We start from the raw sequence: 22,788 nt of genomic DNA on the forward strand, positions 1-22,788 counted from the left end.
ACAGCAAGTTTCTTACATTAATCAAAATCTTAAAACTTACTGCATTGTTGTTGTTTAGTCACTCCTCTTGCTCTTCTGTCCATGGGATCCCTCCGACAAGAATACTGGAGTGGGTTGCCATTTCCTTCTCCAGGGGATTGTCCCAACCAAGGGATCAAGCACATGTCTCCTGTATTGGCAGGCAGATTCTTTACCACTGAGCCACCTTGGAAGCCCCATTAATACATACTGAATGCTTTAATCTTGACTACATTTTAATGTTAACTAACTGCCCCAGAACTTCTGTTCTTTTTTCCATGTATTCTTTCTTCTCATGTATTTTACTTACTATTCTTTAGGATGATTTATATCAATTGTTTCTGTCAGGAGTTTTAGGTATCTATATCCTAAAGCAATTGGGAAAGAAACTTTCCATTTCAGGTAAAGACACCCCCATACCCCCCTCCCATCTCTGTACACATTTTGATTTATAGGTGCAGACTTCAAGTAATCAGTTCAGTTCAGTCATGTCCAACTCTTTGCGGCCCCATGAACCACAGCATGCCAGGCCTCCCTGTCCATCAACTGCCGGAATCTACCCAGACCCATGTCCATTGAGTCAGTGATGCCATCCAACCATTTCATCCTCTGTCATCCCCTTCTCCTCCTGCCCTCAATCTTTCGCAGCATCAGGGTCTTTTCCAATGAGTCAGCTCTTCGCATCAGGTGGCCAAAATATTGGAATTTCAGCTTCAACATCAGTCCTTCCAATGAACATTCAGGACTGATCTCCTTTAGGATGGACTGGTTGGATCTCCTTGCAGTCCAAGGGACTCTCAAGAGTCTTCTCCAACACCATAGTTCAAAAGCATCAATTCTTCAGTGCTAACCTTTCTTTACAGTCCAATCCTCACATCTGTACATGACCACTGGAAAAACCATAGCTTGACTAAACAGACCTTTATAGGCAAAGTAATGTCTCTGCTTTTTAATATGCTCTCTAGTTTGGTCATAACTTTCCTTCCAAGGAGTAAGCATCTTTTAATTTCATGGCTGCAATCACCATTTGCATTGATTTTGGAGCCCCAAAAAATAAAGTCAGCTGCTGTTTCCACTGTTTCTCCATCTATTTGCCATGAAGTGATGGGACCGGATACCATGATCTTAGTTTTCTGAATGCTGAGCTTTAAGCCAACATTTTCACTCTCCTCTTTCACTTTCATCAAGAGGTTTTTTAGTTCTTCTTCACTTTCTGCCGTAGGGGTGGTGTCATCTGCATATCTGAGGTTATTGATATTTCTCCCGGCAATCTTGATTCCAGCTTGTGCTTATTCCAGCCCAGCATGTCTCATGATGTACTCTGCATATAAGTTAAATAAGCAGGGTGACAATATACAGCCTTGATGGACTCCTTTTCCTATATGGAACCAGTCTGTTTTTCCATGTCCAGTTCTAACTGTTGCTTCCTGACCTGCATACAGGTTTCTCAAGAGGCAGGTCAGGTGGTCTTGTATTCCCATCTCTTGCAGAGTTTTACACTGTTTATTGTGATCCACACAGTCGAAGGCTTTGGCGTAGTCAATAAAGCAGAAAAAGATGTTTTTCTGGAACTCTCTTGCTTTTTCGATGATCCAGTGGATATTGGCAATTTGATCTCCGGTTCCTCTGCCTTTTGTAAAACCAGCTTGAACATCTGGAAGTTCACAGTTCACGTATTGCTGAAGCCTGGCTTGGAGAATTTTGAGCATTACTTTACTAGTGTGTGAGATGAGCGCAATTGTGTGGTAGTTTGAGCATTCTTTGGGATTGCCTTTCTTTGGGATTGGAATGAAAACTGATCTTTTCCAGTCCTGTGGCCCCTGCTGAGTTTTCCAAATTTGCTGGCATATTGAATGCAGCACTTTCACAGCATCATCTTTCAGGATTTGAAATAGTTCAACTGGGATTCCATCATATCTGCTAGCTTTGTTCATAGTGATGCTTTCTAAAGCCCACCTGACTTCACATTCCAGGATGTCTGGCTCTATGTGAGTGATCACACCATTGTGATTATCTGGGTCATGAAGATCTTTTTTGTACAGTTCTTGTGTCTATCCTTGCCACCTCTTCTTAATATCTTCTGCTTCTGTTAGGTCCATACCATTTCTGTCCTTTATCAAACCCACCTTTGCATGAAATGGTCCCTTGGTATCTCTAATCTCCTTAAAGAGATCTCTAGTCTTTCCCATTCTATTGTTTTCCTCTATTTCTTTGCACTGATCTCTGAGGAAGGCTTTCTTATCTCTCCCTACTATTCTTTGGAACTCTGTATTCAAGTGGGTATATCTTAAGAAGTAGACATTAGCAGTAGAGGAAGAGGTGTGTGTGCTTACCATTGACTTCAAAAGCTTCATATTTCAAGTTTGATGTGACTTTAGTACATTATGGGCTTCCCTAGTGACTCAGCTGGTAAAGAATCCACCTGCATTGTGAGAGACCTGGGTTTGATCCCTGGGTTAGGAAGAGCCCCTGGAGAAGAGAAGGCTACCCACTCCAGTATTCTGGCCTGGAGAATTTCATGGACTGTATAGTCCAGGGGGCTGCAAAGAGTCAGACACAACTTTGCAAGCTTCAGTTTCACTTTCACTTAGTGCATTATTGTAGAGTGCTGGAAAGAACCTGCTACTCAAAATGTGTTCTATTCTCTGACATTTGAATTTCCTTTAAAAAGCTAAGATTTGTTAAAAATTTTTTTAATTGAATGCGTTAGAAAATTAGACAAATAACTACACTGAGCTGAGAAGCAGTGAATTTCTTTCCTTGTAAACAAGTTTTGAGAAGTTAAGATCGGAAAAAGAAATGCAGTTGACCCTTAAAACAACACAGAGGTTGAGGGTACCAGCTTTCTGCACAGTGGAGTCTTCATGTGACTTTACAGTCAGCCTGCAGCATCAGTCAATCACAGATTTTGTAGTACTGCTGTATGAATTTCGTGGGAAAAAAAATCTGTGTATAAGTGTACCTGCACAGTTCGAGGGTCCACTATAAATAGTCTTTAGGAGGGAAGGCCCTTTGTGCCCAAAAGAAGCAGGGCAAAAATATGCCAATAAGAAGTTAATTCACTTAAAAATGTGACCTAGAATTTGGTGCTTTTACTAGTGTTGACCTACTGTTACATTTGGCATGAATAACAGCAGCAGCAAAATAGGCCCCCTTAATATGTATTATCTCATTTCATCTTTACAAAATGCTATGAGAATAGTAGAATTATTTCTGTTTGAAACTTGAAGAAACAGGTTCAGTGAAATGACTGAACCCAGTAACTTACCCAGGAGAGTGTTACTGAGTAGCAGAACTGTGGTTCAAACCCAGATTCAGAGCCCACTTGCTATAACATATGCAGCAAAAACATGTCAAATCTTACCTGAAGTAATACTTTTTCTAATGATTGCTTTTTTGTTTAATAATGAAAAAGGAGAATAGTAAGAGGGAAAATGTAGTAGGGTTTTTTCATTAAAAATAACTGACGAAAATTTTTGATAAAAGTGACACAAAACATTTACCAATGTTTGGAAGCATGTAGGTGCTTGCAAATTTTGCTGAATATATTTCCTTATCAGTGACAAAACAGAACTCAGAAAAGCAGTAAGGACAATCTGAATTATATACTACTTCTTATAAAATTTATATGGGACCAGGTAGAATTTATTTATTATAGCATCACATTTCTTTTGAAAGGTGCCTGATTATTACAAAATAATTAAAAATCCAATGGACTTGTCAACCATCAAGAAAAGACTACAAGAGGATTATTGCATGTATACAAAGCCTGAAGATTTTGTAGCTGATTTCAGATTGATCTTTCAAAACTGTGCTGAATTCAATGAGGTGAGAAGGGGGGAAAAAATAGCAATGTGAAAGTAATGTTAAACCAAACACCTTACCAACAAATGTGGAGATGAAGATATCTATCTGTGGTAGCATAAATTTTCAGAAGTTCGAGTCTATGTCAGGGAATGAAAGAGGTCATTAGGAAAACGTTATCCACATGTATAGTCAAAGGCTTATTATATGGTGAGTGGAAATGCAAATTACAGTCAACAACTTAAAAACAGTTTAGAAAATATTTTTATCTAACCCAGAAGCATGCTTTGTCATTCTCACCTTTATTTCTTGAAATATGGCATTTCCAGACTCTAGTCTTTGTGATATTGAAATATTAACAGTGTGATTTAAATAATTCTCAATTAAGAATTTTCTCAAAAACTTTATCATCTAAACATCTATCAGACTTAAAGCTTTTTGATGATAGTTTGTCCTTTGTATCAGTTACTCATTCCAGAGGTAGATATTTTATTTGTTCTAAAAAATACCTGTTATTGGATTCTGATTACAGCATCTCTTTGATATCTTTTTGGTAATCTAGATGAGTCAGTGCCTTTATTTACTTCTTATCTGCTCTTTTCTAGACTTTGTCTTGCCCCAGACTATTATTTACTTTACATCAAAGCTATATAGGTAAACATTTCTTGTAAAATAATCCACTGATATTCATAATCTTCAGGTAAAAGGGAGAAAAATGTAAGAAATCTACTACTTTTATTGACTAAACATTTTTTTATTTCATATTTTTATTTTTATTCAACAGCCTGATTCAGAAGTGGCCAATGCTGGTATAAAACTTGAAAGCTATTTTGAAGAACTTCTGAAGAATCTTTATCCAGAAAAAAGGTTTCCTAAACTAGAATTCAGAAATGACTCAGAAGATAATAAATTTAGTGATGACTCAGATGATGACTTTGTACAGCCCCGGAAGAAACGCCTCAAGAGCATAGAGGAACGCCAGTTGCTTAAATAAGCACACTGGCCTGAGCTGGTTTTTAGATTTTTGTTTGTTTTCAAAAAACATTTTGCCACTAATTTAACATCAGTACCAAGAAGACTTTGTGACCATCTTAAGTTTTCAATGTTTACTAGACTCTGATTTCCTTAATAACCCATTTCTTTTAACCTTCTTATTAAGAAAGAAAGGAAAAGAGGGAGGAAGGAAGGAGAAAGGAAGAAAGAAGCATCAACAACAAAATAAAAAGACATTCTTCCCGCTTCCTGGATTTCAAACCGCAGTCCTGAGTGACAGCTACTATAGAAAGGACTTTGTATGAACTCTAAGTTGAAGTTTTAATGTGGTCTGGATGTGTGCATTAATCCATTTTTAGAAAATACCACTACTCAATTATGGACCAACATGAGTGAGGTGTACTGCACATAAGTACAGTACTCCATGAATGTCAGTGGTAATAAGAGTTCTATCCTAGAATGCCCACTGGTGCACCGAGAAAGTAGACTAGATGCTGTTTAAGAAGGTGCCTAATAGTATATCATGTAAGATGGCAACTGTATTAAAGAAAAAGGAAAACAAATGTTTGATTTTTTTTTGTTTGTTTTTTTCTTGTCTGTAGAGGTGTTTGATATAGCAGGTTTTCAAGGCCATTTTTCATACGTTTCTAAAACCTCCCTTCCACCGGGGAAGGAAGGAAGTGTACTTGTTTGGTTTTGCTGTGTGTCTGTGTGTGGACTGGTGTTTGCATTTTCACTGTGCAGATGACCCTTTTATAACAAGACTCATTGTCTGCAGTATGGCTTTTAGAGGAGCCATCCAGAATATGAAATACAGCAGTGTGTGCCATATTTGATGTAAAGAGTCTTCAACTTATACCCTTTGGGGCATTAAATACAAATTCCCCTGAAAGGGACCAGTTTTTGTGGTTTTCATCTGTCTTTATAAATTGGAATGAAAGTCTTTTGTGGGATTTAGAAGCAAGCAGTTAGAGGGAATTATAGTGAAATTTAAATTTTTTCTAAAGCATCTATTTTTCAGAATCAGAACCTCAAATTGATTGTTTCTGACTTAATCGGGGCTTCATTTTCATTCTCTTGATGGAGAGATATAGAAGACCTGCCTTCTGAGGGCAAGCATATTCTTAATGGGTCAGCCTTGGCTAGTTTAATTGATTTTCATATATTCCTTTTACTTGTTGTTCAGTATCAAGGAAGGTAACTAGATTGAGATAGAAGAAAATTGTTGTGCCATTTCCTAATCTAACATTTGACAGAATACATGAAATTTTTTAGTTTGCAGAAGTAAACCTTTATTTATAAAACATCAATTGGCTGAGGAAATTTTCCTCTTAGGCCAGTAGAATAAAAATATAGCTGACTTGACAGAATTTTATCCTTCGGATGGTGTCAGGTCCCATGAATTAAACCTAGAGGACTGACTTTTTCCACATGGTATTATTTCTTCAAATGGATAATTTGAAAATGCCCTGTGGCTAAGTCATTGGGTTTTCAGGTACTGCTGAAAATAAAATGAGAAAATACTGATAATTTATTGGCAAGAGCATCTCACTTTGTGTAGACTTCAGTTTAGTCCATATGTCAATTATGTATTAAAGGTTAAGAAACCATAATTCACTTTTCCAAATAGGTGTTTCAGGGAAGTTGTTGTTGTTGTATGGTTTTGAGTATGTATTTGGCATTTATTCTCCAAAGACTAACAGATTTTGGTAATAGTGCATTTACCACTTGATTGTCTTCTTTGTTCCAGCATCTTTAGCATAGCATCCATGGAGCTTTTGCTAATCAGTTTATTGTTTTTATGTTAGAATAGTTCCTTAGGACATTTTCTTCTTCCACATTTGTCTCCTTAGTTAAAGGGGACCACTGCAGATAAATTTTGAGGATGATCACAAAGGGAAGTAGCACTTAAGAGTGAAAAATTATAATTTCCTAAATGCATCTGAGCCAGACTGTCTACTAATGTACCCAGAACTTTCATTGCCATATTCAGTGCCATATGAATCTTTTAAAACAATATTTTTCTTTCACCTTTATACACACACACACACACACACACACACACATATTGCTGAATGAAAGGCACTTGACAACTACATATATTAAAGAGTTTCTCTCTCCAATAGCATTTTCTTGATAGTGTTTAAAGTCCTATGACCTTATTAACAGGTGCCTATGTGTCCAGGTGGATCCCAGCAGATCCCAGCAAAGTAGTCCTTAAATTATAATAGAAATAAGCTATCAGAAGAGCCTGACTATACCTCATGCCCATTTGGAGAGCATTCCTTTCAAAAGGTCAATGCAACTCAAGCAACCTTGACCTAAACTTTCAAAACTCCAGTTTTTACCTCTGATCAAAAACTCCTGGAGATTGCCGTCTAGATTTAGAACCAAGAGCCTCATGTTATATCTGCAGGACTCCCAGGCTGAAGGGGGATCACATGATGAGCAGGCCATGTGGCAGCTAGAACTGACTCAGTCCAGCTCACCAAAAGTTTTCCCAGGTGCCAAGCATCTGATCTTTCCCATCAATAAGAAAACCCAATACACAGTCAGTGACTTACAAGGATAATGTATACCATATTAAATTCCAAATAGTATCTGGCAATACAGTTATCATGTCCTTTGAATTAACAGGCCCTGCTTTTCTTTTTGAATTGAAGGGTAGGAAATTGGAAAGTCCTAAAAGGAAAATGTCCTCTTTTGGTAGCTTTACTTTCTTTTTCAAGCTAAAGAATTGGCTCCACATTTTACTACTAGTGTAGACATAACACAATTTAGGACTACTTTCAAAAAGATTCATTCCACAGTCAAAAGGGTGAGTATATGAATTTGCCTTTCAGTTTTCTCTTGCTGTTAACACTGCTTAAACTTTTAAATTTAGGTTCCATGGAGAGACTAGTTAGGCAATGAAAGGAGGAACTAACTCCTTTTGGTCTACAGATGAACGTGAATCCCAGCAGTAGGTTGCTTCACGGGAGCAAAAGGTTTTTAAATTTAAATAGAAGATGTACTTATTTTCTTTTCTTATTTTTCTTTTCATCTGTATCTGTTATGAATGAGAGAAACTGAGTGATCTGATTGACCATTAAAATTAGGGACATAACCATGAGTTCAGCCATCTAATTGCTTGTTGAAATAGTGAAAGTCGCTCAATCGTGACTCTTTGCGATCCCATGAATTATACAGTCCATGGAATTCTCCAGGCCAGAATACTGGAGTAGGTAGCCTTTCCCTTCTCCAGGGGATCTTTAGAAGCTCTCCTTTGAAATAACCATGCACATATGTGTTTTTTTTAATTTTTTATAATATCATGTAAGTTAAGAATTCATGTCTCTTTATGTATATTATCCCATCATCTTGGATGTGAATTAACTAAAATTTATGTATTGGTGGCTCATGTTCTTGGAAGAGAATAATGCTAGTCAATCAGATCACAGTTTCTCTCCCCATGAAGGTTTTGCTTGTGAAGAATATCTGAGGCAGTAGTCTTTGTTGTTGTCTTTTATTTGGGAGAGTCAACTGGTGCTTTGATTTTAATAAAAATCAGCTTTGATGAATTTTTACTGTGAATATTTTACCACGACAAGGAATTTTTAATGGAAAAATTACTCTTTGTCATTAAGCAGAACATTAACTAGTGTGGTTCTCCTTTGTGTCCTTTGTATGTTCCTCTATAAAATCAGTCTATTTAGGGATGATCTGTGCATGCTAAGTCACTTCAGGCATACCCAACTCTTTGCAACCCTATGGACCATAGCTACTAGTCCATAAATAATAGGAAGACTTTTAAACAAGCAAAAACAAAACTCTAACATAGGGATTTCACCAACTTTAAAAGATAAGCAAAAAATTAATTTGGCAAACAGGAAGGAAGAGGAGGGTGTCAGTGAGCCACTAAGGGCCATGCTTTGGCAATGATGCTGGTTCTCTAATCCAGTTGTTTAAAGCATTTACTGATGAGGGTGTAAAGAAAACTCAAGATACAGTAAGTCCCAAATAAAGGCATTGACATTCATATTACGGGAGGATTTTTTGGCCACTGTAAACTGTGCTTTGAAGAGATTTTAAAAAATCAAATTCTCTTCTATACATAAAACTATGGATCCAGACATTCAACCTCTGTCTTACTGCATAAAGCAAAATATACTTGTACAGAGATTAGTTATGTTACTATTGTTAATACCTCACCTAGTATTGTCTTTTAGTGGACTGTGAAACCAATCCAAAAAAGTTAAGTAAATGACGTTTGTCGACTTCCATTTCTACTAGTGCCTGAAACGATTAAGGTAAGCAATATTTATGAGTTTATAAAAGATTTCTGAAATTCAGTATCTGAATTAAAATTATGTTGATAAGGTTTGCTGTAGACTAATTTAGTGTCTTCTAGAAAACTTGAGTACTAGACTTTTCTAGACAACATTGTATAGTATCTTAAGCTTGGATACTGCCACATTGAAAGTTTCTAAAATCCTTAGGAAGGTGCTTAAGCATCAGTTTTGTCAGTGGTTTTCAATCACTGCTATTCTTTAGTTTTAAGTACTATTTACTGCTAAGGTCAGCTTTAGGATTTTGAGTTAGTTTGTCATGGGTTTTTTTTGTTTTGTTTTTCTTTTTTTTTTTTTTTTTTTGGCTGCCTCAGGTGTTAGTCATGATGCACAGGCTCTCAAATTGTGGCGTGCGGGCTTAACTGTCCCTGAGTATGTGGAATCTTCCCCAACCAGGGATCAAACCCACGTCCGCCGCATTGGCAGGTGGAGTCTTACCCACCGAACCACTAAGGGCTATTTGGCTAACGCTACATGTGTAGCCAAGACATCTTTGCATCAAAAATATTTTGGCCTAAAATTTTCTAATAACTAGACTAAGGTCTACAAACTATTGAAAAGTATTAAAGATGACAATTTAGGTAATCCAAACAAAGTTTTATTCAACACTTCATGAAGAAGGCAATTTTCATTTGCAAGGGTTCAGAGAACAACAAAATGGGATGGACGGCAGGAAGTTTTATGGAGTAAAGAATAAAGAACCAGAAAGTATAGAGACCAGAAATTGCTTGACATTTGGTGATTGGCTGACTGAATGTATGGCATGTCTGGTCAAGTAGAGCATTTATTGGGAAATGAAAGTAAGTTTTGGTTTGTGTACATAGCACCCCCACCAGAAGTGGCTTCATGTTGGGCCTAGAATAGGCCTGGTACCACCTTTGGATCATCCTCTTGACCAGTTGAGAGTTTCAATTAAAAATATCCGTCCTAGTATGACTTTCAGTTACTATTTCCACTTTGGGTGTTAGTGTAATGTTCAGAAGAGATGTCAGGCTTGTATTCTTGGAACTGGTTATGTTCTGTTCTCTTTGGTCAGACAGTCGTTAGCTGGTCAGTGGCTACCCCACATGCATTTAAAACTTTCCTTGAGAACACAGCCTATTAGGGAGGTAAAAGGTATTAGCATCAAAATAATACCAATGGTTTGAAAAGTATTCCTGAACCAGGGTTTCCATGTCCAAAACTAACTAGAATCAAATAAGTCAAGAAATATGGATGAGGGGGATACTTCTTAAAGCCAGTTGGCCTATTTATGTGTTTCATATAATTGGTCTATACTTCTCCAGAAGTGTTTATCAAGTGAGCTTGTTTCAAAGACACTAAGGCATTGGAAAACAGGGGGGAAGTTTATGATGGGCAAAAATAACTAACTACAGGATCACCAGCATCACCACAAATCTAACGGTTGGAAGTTGGATTATGTTCTATTTGAAATGGCCTGAGGTATATGAGTAATAACATTCTTGGGAGAAAGCAGTCTCCCTTGATGTGGGCTACTTCTCCTCCTCAGTTTTTAAGGTCTTCCATGTTTACACAGTTGTGAAATAAGGACAAAAGGTTTGACACTTTAACAGCAGTGTCGGTGGTCAAGAGTACTTGGTAGGGTACTTTGCATGAATCTCATTTTTGTAAAAGGATCAGAGTAAAATAATAACTGTCTATAAATGACAAGACTTTAAAATACTAGTGGTTAGCTGAAAAGAGTTTAGTTATGGAATTGACAAGAAAGTGTGGTTATTTCTATGAGCTACAAATATATATCTAACATTTTAAGATAATAACTGGAATTATGACTGATACCATTGTATGAGAATGTCAGATTATCAGGAATTTAATATAATTTCTTGATAACATATTAATAACATATGCCTGCACAAATAACCTAACAGAATTAAATATCACTTCTTATCTGATAATGCTTTTGCAATAATTTCTGGAAGTATATTCTTCCTCACAGGAAATTTTTCAGTGTGACACATAACATGTTCCAGATATCTTTTGGTTTTTCTGTAAGTCTGTGCTCAGTAATTAATATTTCAGAGTTTTCTCTTACTTGGAAATGATTCAATAAATATCCATCATTTAATCTCAGTATGACTTTAAGGTTTCAAGTACCAAGAAGATTTTGGAAACAATTTTTAAGTAGATATACCATAAAGCATGATTATTGTTGAAAAGCTCCTTTATAAATTTATTTATGTTTATTTGTTAACAATTATGTTTGGATTACTCATGAAAATTTCATGAGACTTTGCTATTATCTTCATCTAATTTCTTGCTGACAAATTCTGTAAAAGAAATAACAGCAACTTATTTGACTTTTTAGTAAACCTGGTAGTTCAGTCACTAAGTCGTGTCCTACTCTTGCATGCCTACAAACTGTACCCTGCCAGGCTCCTCTCTCCATGGGAATCTCCAGGCAAGAATACTGGAGTGGGTTGCCATTTCCTTCTCCAGGGGATCTTCCCAACCCAGGAAATCAAACCCAGGTCTTCTGCATTGCAGGCAGATTCTTTACCAACTGAGCTATGAGGGAAGCCATTTAGTAAGCCTAGATAGAATAAAAGTTGTATGTCCACATTATGTTAATGTTGATAACTTCAAAGATAATGTCTATTTTAATTAAACTGACAAAACTTAAACTACTGTTTTTAACCAAAGATGATCCTAGATCACATGAACTTGAAAAATATTTGGCTTAGTTTCTATATTTCTGAGAGTTTATTTGATTTATATAAATTTCTATTTGTCTTTAAGTCCGTTTAATGGAGCTCTTCACAAATTTTGGCAACACCATCCAGAAGACCAAAATCCCACATCTGTGACATACACGTCGACATAAGATCTGTGTACTGATCTTTTAGCTTGTTTTATAATTTTAGCCACAAGATGGGTATGATAATTCAGAACTCACTAGTTTATAAAAATAGTTGGATCCAAATTGTGTTTCTGGCAGATGGAATGAATTAAGGTTACTTGCTCAGATAGTTTAAACTTTTTTACTAGTATTTGTGGAGAAGACTTAACATTTTTTTCATTTGCCTAGTTTCCAAATACTGCCCACCCCCCCCCCACCCCCCGCCTTTTTTTTTTTGTAAATTTCCTCCCTGAAGTTTGCATTCCAAAGAGAAGAACCTCAGTTCCTAGCAAAGACACTCACAGGCATTGACAGAGAATGCAACTTCCTCAAAGAAAGATGTTACCTGAAGCCAGCATTTTTACAATACCTACAAGCCTTGGGGCTTACCTAGAGGCTCAGCTGGTAAACAATCCATCTGCAATGCGGGAGACCTAGGTTCAATCCTGGGCTGGAAAGATCCCCTGGAGAAGGGAAAGGCTATCCACTCCAGTATTCTGGTCTGGAGAATTCTATGGACTAAGGATTGGACATGACTGGGCTACTTTCACAAGCCTTGTGAGATAGGGGAGAGGTTCTGATTAGTAAAAAGGATAGGTGAACTTTTTCTGGTCTTACAAAGACTCAATTTGTGAAACAGGAAATAGGATTGGATTACAGGATTACAACCTGAAAGATACCAAGGGGACCATCCACCCAACACCAAATTTCAGACTGGACAGTGACTGTTCCTGGCTGTACTGAGCAAACACCAACAGCTACTACGCTCCCTAGATCCAGTCACTCCCAAAGATAGCCAAAAGAAAGAAGTACTTGGACAGTTTCTGGAGAAGCTGGCAACAGTTGGTAAGCTTGCAAATGGGATGCAACCCACATTTCTGTCCAACTATATTTTGTGGCCTGATAGTTGAACTGCCTCCATACACAAGAACAAACAACCCCCATGTGTCAGCAGGCAGAAAGGCCAGCCAGTTCTCAGGATACAAGAAGGCAATAGCTATTCCTGGGAGAGAAAGGATCAATGAGTTCCCCAAACCAGATTCCCAAGAGTCTTCATTTGGAAAGGGAAGGACGTGAATTTTCTCTCTGGACCAGAAACTCCAGGGACCAACAAGAGCTAACTTGGGTAAGAATTCTCACTTTTGGCTAGCTTCAGTGGGTTTTCCCGGGATCCCGATCTACAGACTCCAGTGAGCAGAATTTACAGTAAAGAGTGTAAGTTCTGGCCTACTAGGATTTTACAAGGTTTTCCATTTATTTTAGTTTGCCCTTGGCTGTTTAAGGGAATAACTGTCAAGAGTTTATCAGAAAATCCCTCAGAGTCCCATTCACCCTGGAAGGGCCGCCTTTGAGAGTAGATAAGCGGGTATTCAAGTTCAGGAGGAGGGGGGTTTATTACCTTACTTATCTGGCCTTGGAGCTGTTGCAGTTTTAAAACCAACTTGATGAATGTTTTTGGTTTTGTCTCTTCAAAGTGGAAAGGCAGTTCAGTTAAGACGATTAGAAAACAGTATTCAGGTAAAGAAAAATAGACCTGGAGCCAGGTCTGTCTTGTTTTCTCTGATTTTTCAATACCCTTAGCACTGAATCTTTCAATGAAGCTGTTTTGAAATTTTGCAGTGTTTTGGGGTCTTCTGCATAGCAATTAAAATAGATATCCCATTCTGGTTGGTTTGGGAACACTTTCACAGGTAGTTCTTAAATAAACAGGGTATCTAACTGGAATGTCCCTGATGATTATCATTGAAATGCTAGGTTGTCTTAGGTTTTGCCATTTCTGCAGCTTCCAGGACCACAATTATGACAAAATAAGCAGGTGTGCCGGAAGGTGGATTGCTCGATTTTCTGAAACTCAAGGATCTCGATTCTTAGGTAAGCCTTGGGTCTTTGGGAACCAAATTACTATGTAAGAGGGATGTACTTGGCTAGGTTGGGGATCTGGTGGTATTTTACAGTGTACTTTGTTGCACAGAATTTTTCTTGAGGTTGTCAGGTGTCCCAGTGTCAATCTAACCCATTCCATGACCATCTAAGCACATGAGTCTTAGATTTAGGTAGGAAGCACTCTAAAATCTTTCTCAAGTGTTTGATCCATGCTCACCAGTTTTACATTTTTGGCTTCAAGATTCCCCGTAGCAATTGATCTATTTAAACTTTAAATGAGAAAATTTCTTTATAAAAGTGGCAGTTGCCCTAATGACTTTTAAGAGTATGACTTGTGCTACTTAGATGTTGTTGTGCCATTAGTTCAAAGAGTTCTAATTTCTTATTTGCTGTGGACTTCTCTTTATGCATCCCCTAACTGCTGCCACCCATTGTGGGTTCCCAATATATCTGTCTTGGAACTTTTCTGGGAAATGAGTATACACAAACGCACTTCTTTTTCCCCTTACATAAAGTTTGTTTGGATCAGAACTGTGTACAAGGGGTTGGAGCTCAGATCCCTAAGTGGCTTGCCCTTGGTTATGATGAGAAAAACAATGCAAAGGGTTCAGTGGGCTCTTTGCCTATGCATCTTGTCCCACAGTCCATTGAAAGTCAGCTTGGGATTCCATCCTCCCCTCCCCCCCCAAGACTTACAGATGATCAAAGATGATGATTTAGGCAATCCAAACAAACTTTGACACGTGAAGCAGGCACTCTCCATTTGCAGGGGCCCAAAGAACTGCAAAGGGGAGCTGATGGCAGGAGGATAAAAAATAAGGAATAAGGAGGTGAGTAGAGAGCCACACTTGGCTTGGTGTCTGGCCAACTGGATGTACTGTGTTTCTGGTCAAGCAGACCATTTACAGGGACATAAAGGTTATTTAAGTTTTGGTTTGCTGACATGGCATCTGGGCAGGAGTGGCTCCATCTTGAGCTTTCAAACTTACTTCAAAAAAACCACTATGGCCTGTTAGCCAAATTCAGCCTACGGCCTCCTTTTATACAGCCTGAGAGCTAATAATGTTAACATTTTTAAAGGCTGGCGAGGGCTGTTGACAGAGACCATATGTAGCTCAAAGTCTGAAATGTTTACTCTCTGGCCCTTTATAGTCAGTTTCCTGACTTCAAGCCATTTGTGCCTGTAGTTCAAATAGTCATGATTTGCATACACGTAGTTCGCTAGTCCAGGGACACTTCATCATTGTAGCAACAAATTCTTTTTTTTTTTCCATTGCAAAATGGAGTTGGAAGGAGTAGGGGATTTAAGTCATTGGGTATGGATTCCACTTTTAAGAAGTCTACCATAAATCCAAAGAGCAACAAAAGACTAAATGTAAAAACGTGGGTGTTTTTCTTCCACAACATACCTATGTGCACAGGTATGATATGCATGCAAGTGGTTGTTCTTCAAAGGTATATAATTACATCATGTAGAAAAGCTTGCTATACTGTAATGAAATTAGAGTCAAAATAGAATGTCTGGGGAAAAGTTTATTCCCAGCTACTTGGTTATTATATACACAAGACTGCAATGAATTTAAGCACATTCTTTTATGAATAAGTAATTTTCATTATAAAGTATGGAGGTCACAATTTAAGTATGCTAATTTTAATTGTGAATTTGATGACTTCTATTTGTTTTGAAAGGCTTAATGATACCACCTCAAACTCTTGTCCTAGCTATAAAATTTCAGTACAGCTTTTGCTGTATACCTCATGGGAGAATATCAAGTATAGGTTTTGCCTGATACTTATTACTTATTCATAGAAACATGAACAGACTTGATGCCAAGCAATGAAGGCCAGCTTCTCCCTCCCCATCTCTCCTAGATATCCCTCACCAACCTTAATGTATATTTTATGAAACTTCTCTATTGATCTTTTCCCTAAGAGACTATATATACAGCTAACTTATTTCATCCTCATGTTTGTTGTTTTTCAAAAATATATGATCAATTTCTTAACTACCAAGTAGTATACCAAAATTAAACCAGGTGTTTTTAAATGTGCCACAGCTCTTTGTGAAGATAAAAATACATTTTTTCTTCCTTGGTAGACATAGATTTGCAGATCTTCATTTAATTTGCTGGAGAAAGAAGTAATAGATAATACATTTAATTTTTTTTGAAGTCTTCACATTCAGCTATCTGACACTAAAAACTAGTAACAGGAGGTTCTTTAATAAGGAATTAAGGGTCTAACATTTTTACCTGTGGACCTGACAATGCAATAGTACTTTTATAATTAAATTACAGATGCCATTTAGGGGGGGGGAAATCACATTATACTTACCTTTTTTTTTTAATCATTTACCAGGTTCATCAAAATAAGTTTTTAAAGTAATTCTAAAGTGGAATTACTACTATTAACTATTGGCCAGGTTGGTTCATTCGAATTATTTGGGAAGCTGTCTGTGCTGTTGAAAGGTAAAATCTGGGGCATGTTTTAGAAGTTTTACTGTATTGGTCACTAGATTGTTTCATATGTTAAGTGCTCAGAACACTGAGATGCAGACATACACCTTTTGAGATTTGCCCGAAGACATACAGCCATTGAGTGGCAGAGCCATCAAGGGCTACATTCCCACACAAATATATTTATTGGATCTGCATATGAAAGGTGTAGGAACTGGTATTATTAAGTCATATAAACAGACATGTAAAATTATTTCAATCAACAGAAAAGGGAATGGTTTTTGTCAGTGGCTCATACGACTTGAGTCGGAAATCCATAAAGCATGTGAGATGATCAGTCAGCATGTTCCTTTATACAAGCTACTCAACTTTCCCTTGCCTTTCTTTCCTCAACTGTGTGAAGAGTGTGATAATCCTATTATTTAAGATTAAAAGGAATCATCTGAATCACCTAATACAATCCCTGGCTTTAAGGATTCAATTATTAGGTCACCTTTCTAAGTAAGAAACCTAAACAAAGCCCTAAATTTATATAATTACTTAGCAAGTTATCTAATCTGTGATTAAAATGCATGTTACCTTAAAGTTAAACGGAAAACAGAATAACACATCTTGAATCTAGGACAAGAAAAAATTGACACTAGCATATTGTGCTTTCCCCTTCTTTACTCAGTAGTGTCTTTCAGCTAATCAGACAACAAAACACATCTGTACCAGGACAAATAATTAACATGTGCCCATGATTCACTATAAATAGGATATGGGAGAGAGGGTAGGCTGCATTCAACCAAACAAGCACGATGATTTCACAGTCCCATTTAGATGGGGCAACTCAGATCGGCCAAACTACAGTTAACTCTCAAATAGCACGGGGTTGAACTGTGCAGGTCCACTTTTACGTGGATTTTTTTCCAACTGTAAATATTCTAGTACTGTATGATCTGCAGTTCATGGTTGGTTGAATCTGCAGGTGTGAGGAACTGTGGACACTGATTGACTAAGTTTTTAATACTGCGGGTTTTGACAGCCTGGAAGGTTGGTGTCCTAATCCCCTGTTCAGTGGTCAACTGTATACACTAACCTCAGCTTTCTCCCCCTTTCCCGTGTGTGTGCGTACACACGTGCCCTTGCATACCAGCAATAAGATTTGTATTTAAGGCAGGGAAACAGCCAACTGTGAGGGCAGAGGGCTAGGAGAAGCTGTCTCTGATGCAACTTTGCCCCCAGAAGCACACCTTATACTCCTGGGATGTCTTTTTATGTACTTGGTGTCTGAGTGTCAGTATTGGATGGCAGCTGGCACAGGGTGGAAGTTTTTGCCTCCACTCTTACCACAGGCAGCTGAGAAAACGGGGGGGGGGGGGGGGGGGGGTAGATAGCAGGACCAACAGTAAAGACTCTGTGATCCTACGGGCAATGCAAACTGCTGTTTCTGACCCTATGGCCATGGTTAGCTCTGCAGCAGTGCTTATATACAGAGAGAAAAGTGGAAATGGTAGAATGCTGAGGTATCAGTAATACTCATTTTAATCCCAGTTCAAGCTTTACAGGAAGCAAAGGTTTGAGGTGAATAATCAGTGTGCTGCTCAAAGTTACATGGAAGAACACTGGAACACCCAGTTTTTCTACTGGAACCTGCTAAACAAATGTACCAGTACGTAAGCACAGGCTTGGGCATTATCACTAAAAGAATTTTCATACTCCAAGCTCATTTCCTTTGGTCAAAAGGTATTCATTGAGAATACTTAGATTCCCACATCACTTACCTGCAGGGCCCGTCCTTTAGTCTCAATGGGGAGAGTAAATGCAGAAATGGCACACACCACACAGACAGACGAGAAGAGACACAGGGCCCCCAGGAACGATGCACTCATAAGAACCTGCAAAGCACAAGGAATGACTCAATATACTGCATCCCAGTCACTTTTCAACTGATCTTCAGGCCAAAGGGAAAATAAGGATTCATCCCACCAAATACATAAATGAAAGGCTTTGCAGCCATTCTGTAAATTGTGCAATTCTGACATCCTAGATCTAGTATTTATTTGGGCCAAGCTTTTGTAGGCATTTTGTGTGACTCTTCCAGAAGCTGGGCATGATGTTAACATGCACCGGCCAGGTCAGATTGCTCCCTACACCCACCCCTTGGGCATCATCAGAGCAAACCAATACCTGAGGAAGATGGGAGAGCCACCTGTTTTCCTACCCCTTCTCATACCAATTCAGCTCGCTTAACCAGTAACCCTCTCCTTTCCTGCAATACCCCTTCTGCTAAAAGTCAGTTTGCCCTCTTCAGTTCTGATAGGATGAACCAGGAGGAAGTCTTTTGGGAATAAATGTAGTGTCTAGGTCCTGCCTTTACTGCCACTTCTATTTTGACACCAAAATTGTTACCACCCCCTGAATAATTCTAAACTAGCTCCACTTCATATCCTTTGCACCAGATTCAAAGTCCAAGATGGTGTGAGACCCTGCTGGGTTCAGTTGAGGTCACAACTGTGCTTCACAGCCAGGATCAGGGAGGGAAATCCCCTAGAGGGTGCCGGGCTCTGCTTGCTAGTGGGACTCCAGCAATCTAGCTGGTGTTACTGGATGTTCTTCCAATAAAGTCCTCTATGCCTAAGTTAACCCAAGCCAATTTTTATTGTTAGCAAGCAAGAACTCTTGATACCTAAATTACAAAAATGGCCAAAGAGGAAATGCTGATGGCTAACAGGCACATGAGAAGATGCTCAACATGGCTAATTATCAGGGAAATGCAAATCAAAACCACAGTGAGATGTCTCCTCACACCTGTCAGAATGGCTAGCCTCAAAAAGCTCACAGATAACAGATACTGCCAAGGATGTGGAGAAAGGGGAACTCTTGTACACTGTTGATGAGAATATAAGTTGGTACCACCACTGTGGAAAACAGTATCAAGATTTCTCAGATAACTAAAAATAGGACTACCATATGACACAGCAATGTATTTTTGATATATACCCAAAACAAAAACCACCACCAAACAAGTGAAAAATACTAAAAAGTCATCTGAGAAACTTGGTAGAAATGAGTCTTTTCAGGCCCCATTCCAGATTCACTGTATTAAAAACAAAGATCTGTAAATCTCTACTTCTAATGATCAGCATATACCAGGTACAAAGAGGGATATTACAATGATAAAAGATTCAGTCCAACAAGACAGCACTCCTAAAGGCTTATACACCGAAGAGCTTCAGATTACATCCTTTCAGTAAAAACTGAAAAAGCCACTGTGGTGGTGTTTTAGTAAAAACCATTCCACAGTTGACAGAACTGCTAGAAAGAAGATCAGCAAGGATAAAAACCTTTATAACACCATCAACCAACAGGAGTTCATTCACACTTATAGAACACCCCACCTAACAGCAGAATACATATTCTTTTCTAACCATGGAACTTTCACCAAGACAGACCTCATTCCAGTCCATAAAATTAACCTTTAAGGATTTAGAAGAACTGAAACCATAGAATGTGTTCTCTGACTAAAATGCTATCAAAGTTAGAAATAACAAATATAACAGCAAAATTTCCAAACTCCTAAATAATCCATGCATCAAAACATCAAGAAAAATAAAAAATAACATTGAGGGGAATGAAAATACAGCATATTAAGTTTGTTGAACACAGCTAATAGGAATAAAAATAAAGTATTTAGAAATAAACTTAAGAAATGTGTAAGACAAAGAAGACTAAAACTTTACTAAAGGACATGAAAACTAAATTTGTTCTTAGATAGAAAAATAGTATTGTTTCTAAAAATAGTTCTCAAGGTAATCTGTAGTAACTCTAATGGATCTCAAGTAAAATCCCAGTAGGATTTTTGAGTCAACTTAGAGGGGGAAAAAAAAAAAGTTGATTCTAATCATTAACATGTTTAAAAAGCTCAAGAAACTTCTGAAAACATTGTGCGGGTAAGGGAATCTTGAGGAGATGATTAACCCAAGAGCCACTAAACAAAGTTCTAATCACTAGCAATATGATATTCATGCCAAAATAGATCAGTAAAGCAGTGAGTCACAAAATAGATCCAAGTATATGGAAATTGAATTGCTACAGTAGGAGCACGTGAATCAATTGAAGCAGACAAATGCTTAAGGGCCAGGAAAGACAGCTAAACATGGTGTTGCTTTTTAAAGCTGGATCTTTACCTCAGGGCTTAAGCATTAGTAAACTGTAAATAAATCAAAGAAATTAATATTTTTTTTGAAATATTTTAGATGAAACACTGAAAGGCTTTGCTGTTTTAGAAATGTTTTTAGAAATATGACTTAGTTGGTGCTGAAGGCCATTAAACATGACACAAAACACTAACTCTTTAGGTGAAAATAACTGGTAGATTGACAACAAAAAGTTTTAAATTGTATATGCCAAAAACTTGACTAGTAACTAGTAACATCTTAGGCACACCACGAACAAGGGAAAAATATCTGTACTATAATAAATAGTTCATGGCCTGCAGAAATTCTGCAAATCATATAAATAAGAAACTTACACACACAAAAAAAAACAAATGGATAATAAACAGAGGATAGATGCTCACCCTTACTAGCAACAAAGTACACATTAAGACACCATATAATTTATTGTCCACCAATATCAAATAAGGTTAAAAAGGGGGTTTGGCAGTGGTCTGTGACAACCTAGAGGGGTGGAATGGGGCAGGAGATGGGAAGAGAGTTCAGGAGAGAGGGGAATATGTATACCTGTGGCTGATTCATGTTAATGTATGGCAGAGGCCAAGAATATTGTAAAGAAATTATCCTCCAATTTAAAAAATAGAAGCAAAAAAACATTCAACATGAAAAAAGGCAGGGAGGGGTTGGTGATGATGGAAAGAAAGAGTGAAGCTTAAAATTGTGTTACTTATCAAGAGTATATAAATTTTTTAAATGAATATAATTTGATAAGATTCATTGCAATTAAAATATACATGCCCTTTGACCTAAAAATTTTTCAGGAGGCTTTTCCTACATAAGAACACTCTTCCTTAAACATACTCTATGGTCACTCCCACATGATTCTGCCCTATTGTAAATGCCCTCCGTAACCACCTTACACCTTATCAGAGAAAAATAAACAATCTGATCACATGAACCACAGCCTTGTCTAACTCAATGAAACTACGACCCATGCCATGTAGGGCCACCTAAGACAGATGGGTCATAATGGAGAGTTCTGACAAAACATGGTCCACTGGAGAAGGGAAAGGCAAACCACTTCAGTATTCTTGCCTTGAGAACCCCATGAACACTATGAAAAAGCAAAAATATAGAACACTGAAAGATGAACTCCCCAGGTCAGTAGGTGCCCAACATGCTACTGGAAATCAGTGGAGAAATAACTCCAGAAAGAATGAAGAGACAGAGTCAAAGCAAAAACAACACCCAGTTGTGGATGTGACTGGTGATGGAAGTAAGCCCGAGGCTGTAAAGAGCAATATTGCATAGGAATCTGGAATGTTAGGTCCATGAATCAAGGCAAATTGGAAGTGGTCAAACAGGAGATGGCAAAAGTGAACATCGACATTTTACGAATCAGCAAATTTAAATAGACTGGAATGGGTGAATTTAACTCAGATGATCATTATATCTACTATTGTGGACAAGAATCCCTTAGAAGAAATGGAGTAGCTATCATAGTCAATAGAAGAGTCTGAAATGCAGTACTTGGATGCAGTCTCAAAAACAACAGAATGATCTCTGTTTCCAAGGCAAACCATTCAGTATCACAGTAATCCAAGTCTATGCCCTGGCCAGTAATGCTGAAGAAGCTGAAGTTGAACAGTTCTGTGAAGACCTACAAGACCTTCTAGAACTAACACCCCAAAAAGATGTCCTTTACATTATAGGGGACTGGTATACAAAAGCAGGAAGTCAAGAAATACCTGGAGTAACAGGCAAATTTGGCCTTGGAGTATAGAATGAAGCAGGGCAAAGGCTAACAGAGTTTTTCCAAGAAAACACACTGGACATAACAAACGGCCTCTTCCAACAACACAAGAGAAGACTCTACACGTGGACATCACCAGATGGTCAATACCAAAATCGGATTGATTATATTCTTTGCAGCCAAAGATAGAGAAGCTCTATACAGTCAGCAAAAACAAGACAAGGAGCTGACTGTGGCTCAAGATCATGAACTCCTTATTGCAAAATTCAGACTTGAATTGAAGAAAGTAGGGAAAACCACTAGATCACTCAGGTATGACCTAAATCAAACCCCTTATGACTATACAGTGGAAGTGACAAATAGATTCAAGGGATTAGATCTGTTAGAGTGCCTGAAGATCTATGGATGGAGGTTCGTGACACTGTACAGGAGGCAGAGATCAAGACCATCCCCCAAAAAAATAAATGCAAAAAGGCAAAATGGTTGTCTGAGGAGACCTTAAAATAGTTGTGAAAAGAAGAGAAGCCAAAGGCAA

General features: G+C 37.9%; 2 protein-coding genes across 20 annotated transcripts in view; one reads left to right on the forward strand and one right to left on the reverse strand.

Moving 5' to 3' along the window:
- The window catches only part of TRIM24 (tripartite motif containing 24), a 118,358-nt gene extending 109,939 nt beyond the window's left edge, over positions 1-8,419 (forward strand). For 2 of the 3 annotated variants that reach the window (XM_065939104.1, XM_065939105.1), the window contains exons 18-19: positions 3,697-3,846; positions 4,607-8,419. In XM_065939104.1, coding sequence (XP_065795176.1) covers positions 3,697-3,846; positions 4,607-4,816 — 360 coding nt within the window. In that variant the 3' untranslated portion in view covers positions 4,817-8,419. The remainder of the gene's footprint in view (positions 1-3,696; positions 3,847-4,606) is intronic. The other variant, XM_065939103.1, reaches the window with a different exon arrangement.
- Positions 8,420-9,653: 1,234 nt separating this feature from the next.
- Positions 9,654-22,788, reverse strand: part of SVOPL (SVOP like) — a 94,903-nt gene continuing 81,768 nt past the window's right edge. For 10 of the 17 annotated variants that reach the window (XM_065939155.1, XM_065939158.1, XM_065939157.1 and 7 more), the window contains 2 exons: positions 18,107-18,220; positions 9,654-14,678 (listed from right to left, as the gene is read on the reverse strand). In XM_065939155.1, coding sequence (XP_065795227.1) covers positions 14,601-14,678; positions 18,107-18,220 — 192 coding nt within the window. In that variant the 3' untranslated portion in view covers positions 9,654-14,600. The other 7 variants (XR_010663670.1, XR_010663672.1, XR_010663668.1 and 4 more) reach the window with 7 other exon arrangements.

This window comes from Muntiacus reevesi, chromosome 6, assembly GCF_963930625.1.
Source record: "Muntiacus reevesi chromosome 6, mMunRee1.1, whole genome shotgun sequence".
Lineage (NCBI taxonomy): Eukaryota > Metazoa > Chordata > Mammalia > Artiodactyla > Cervidae > Muntiacus > Muntiacus reevesi.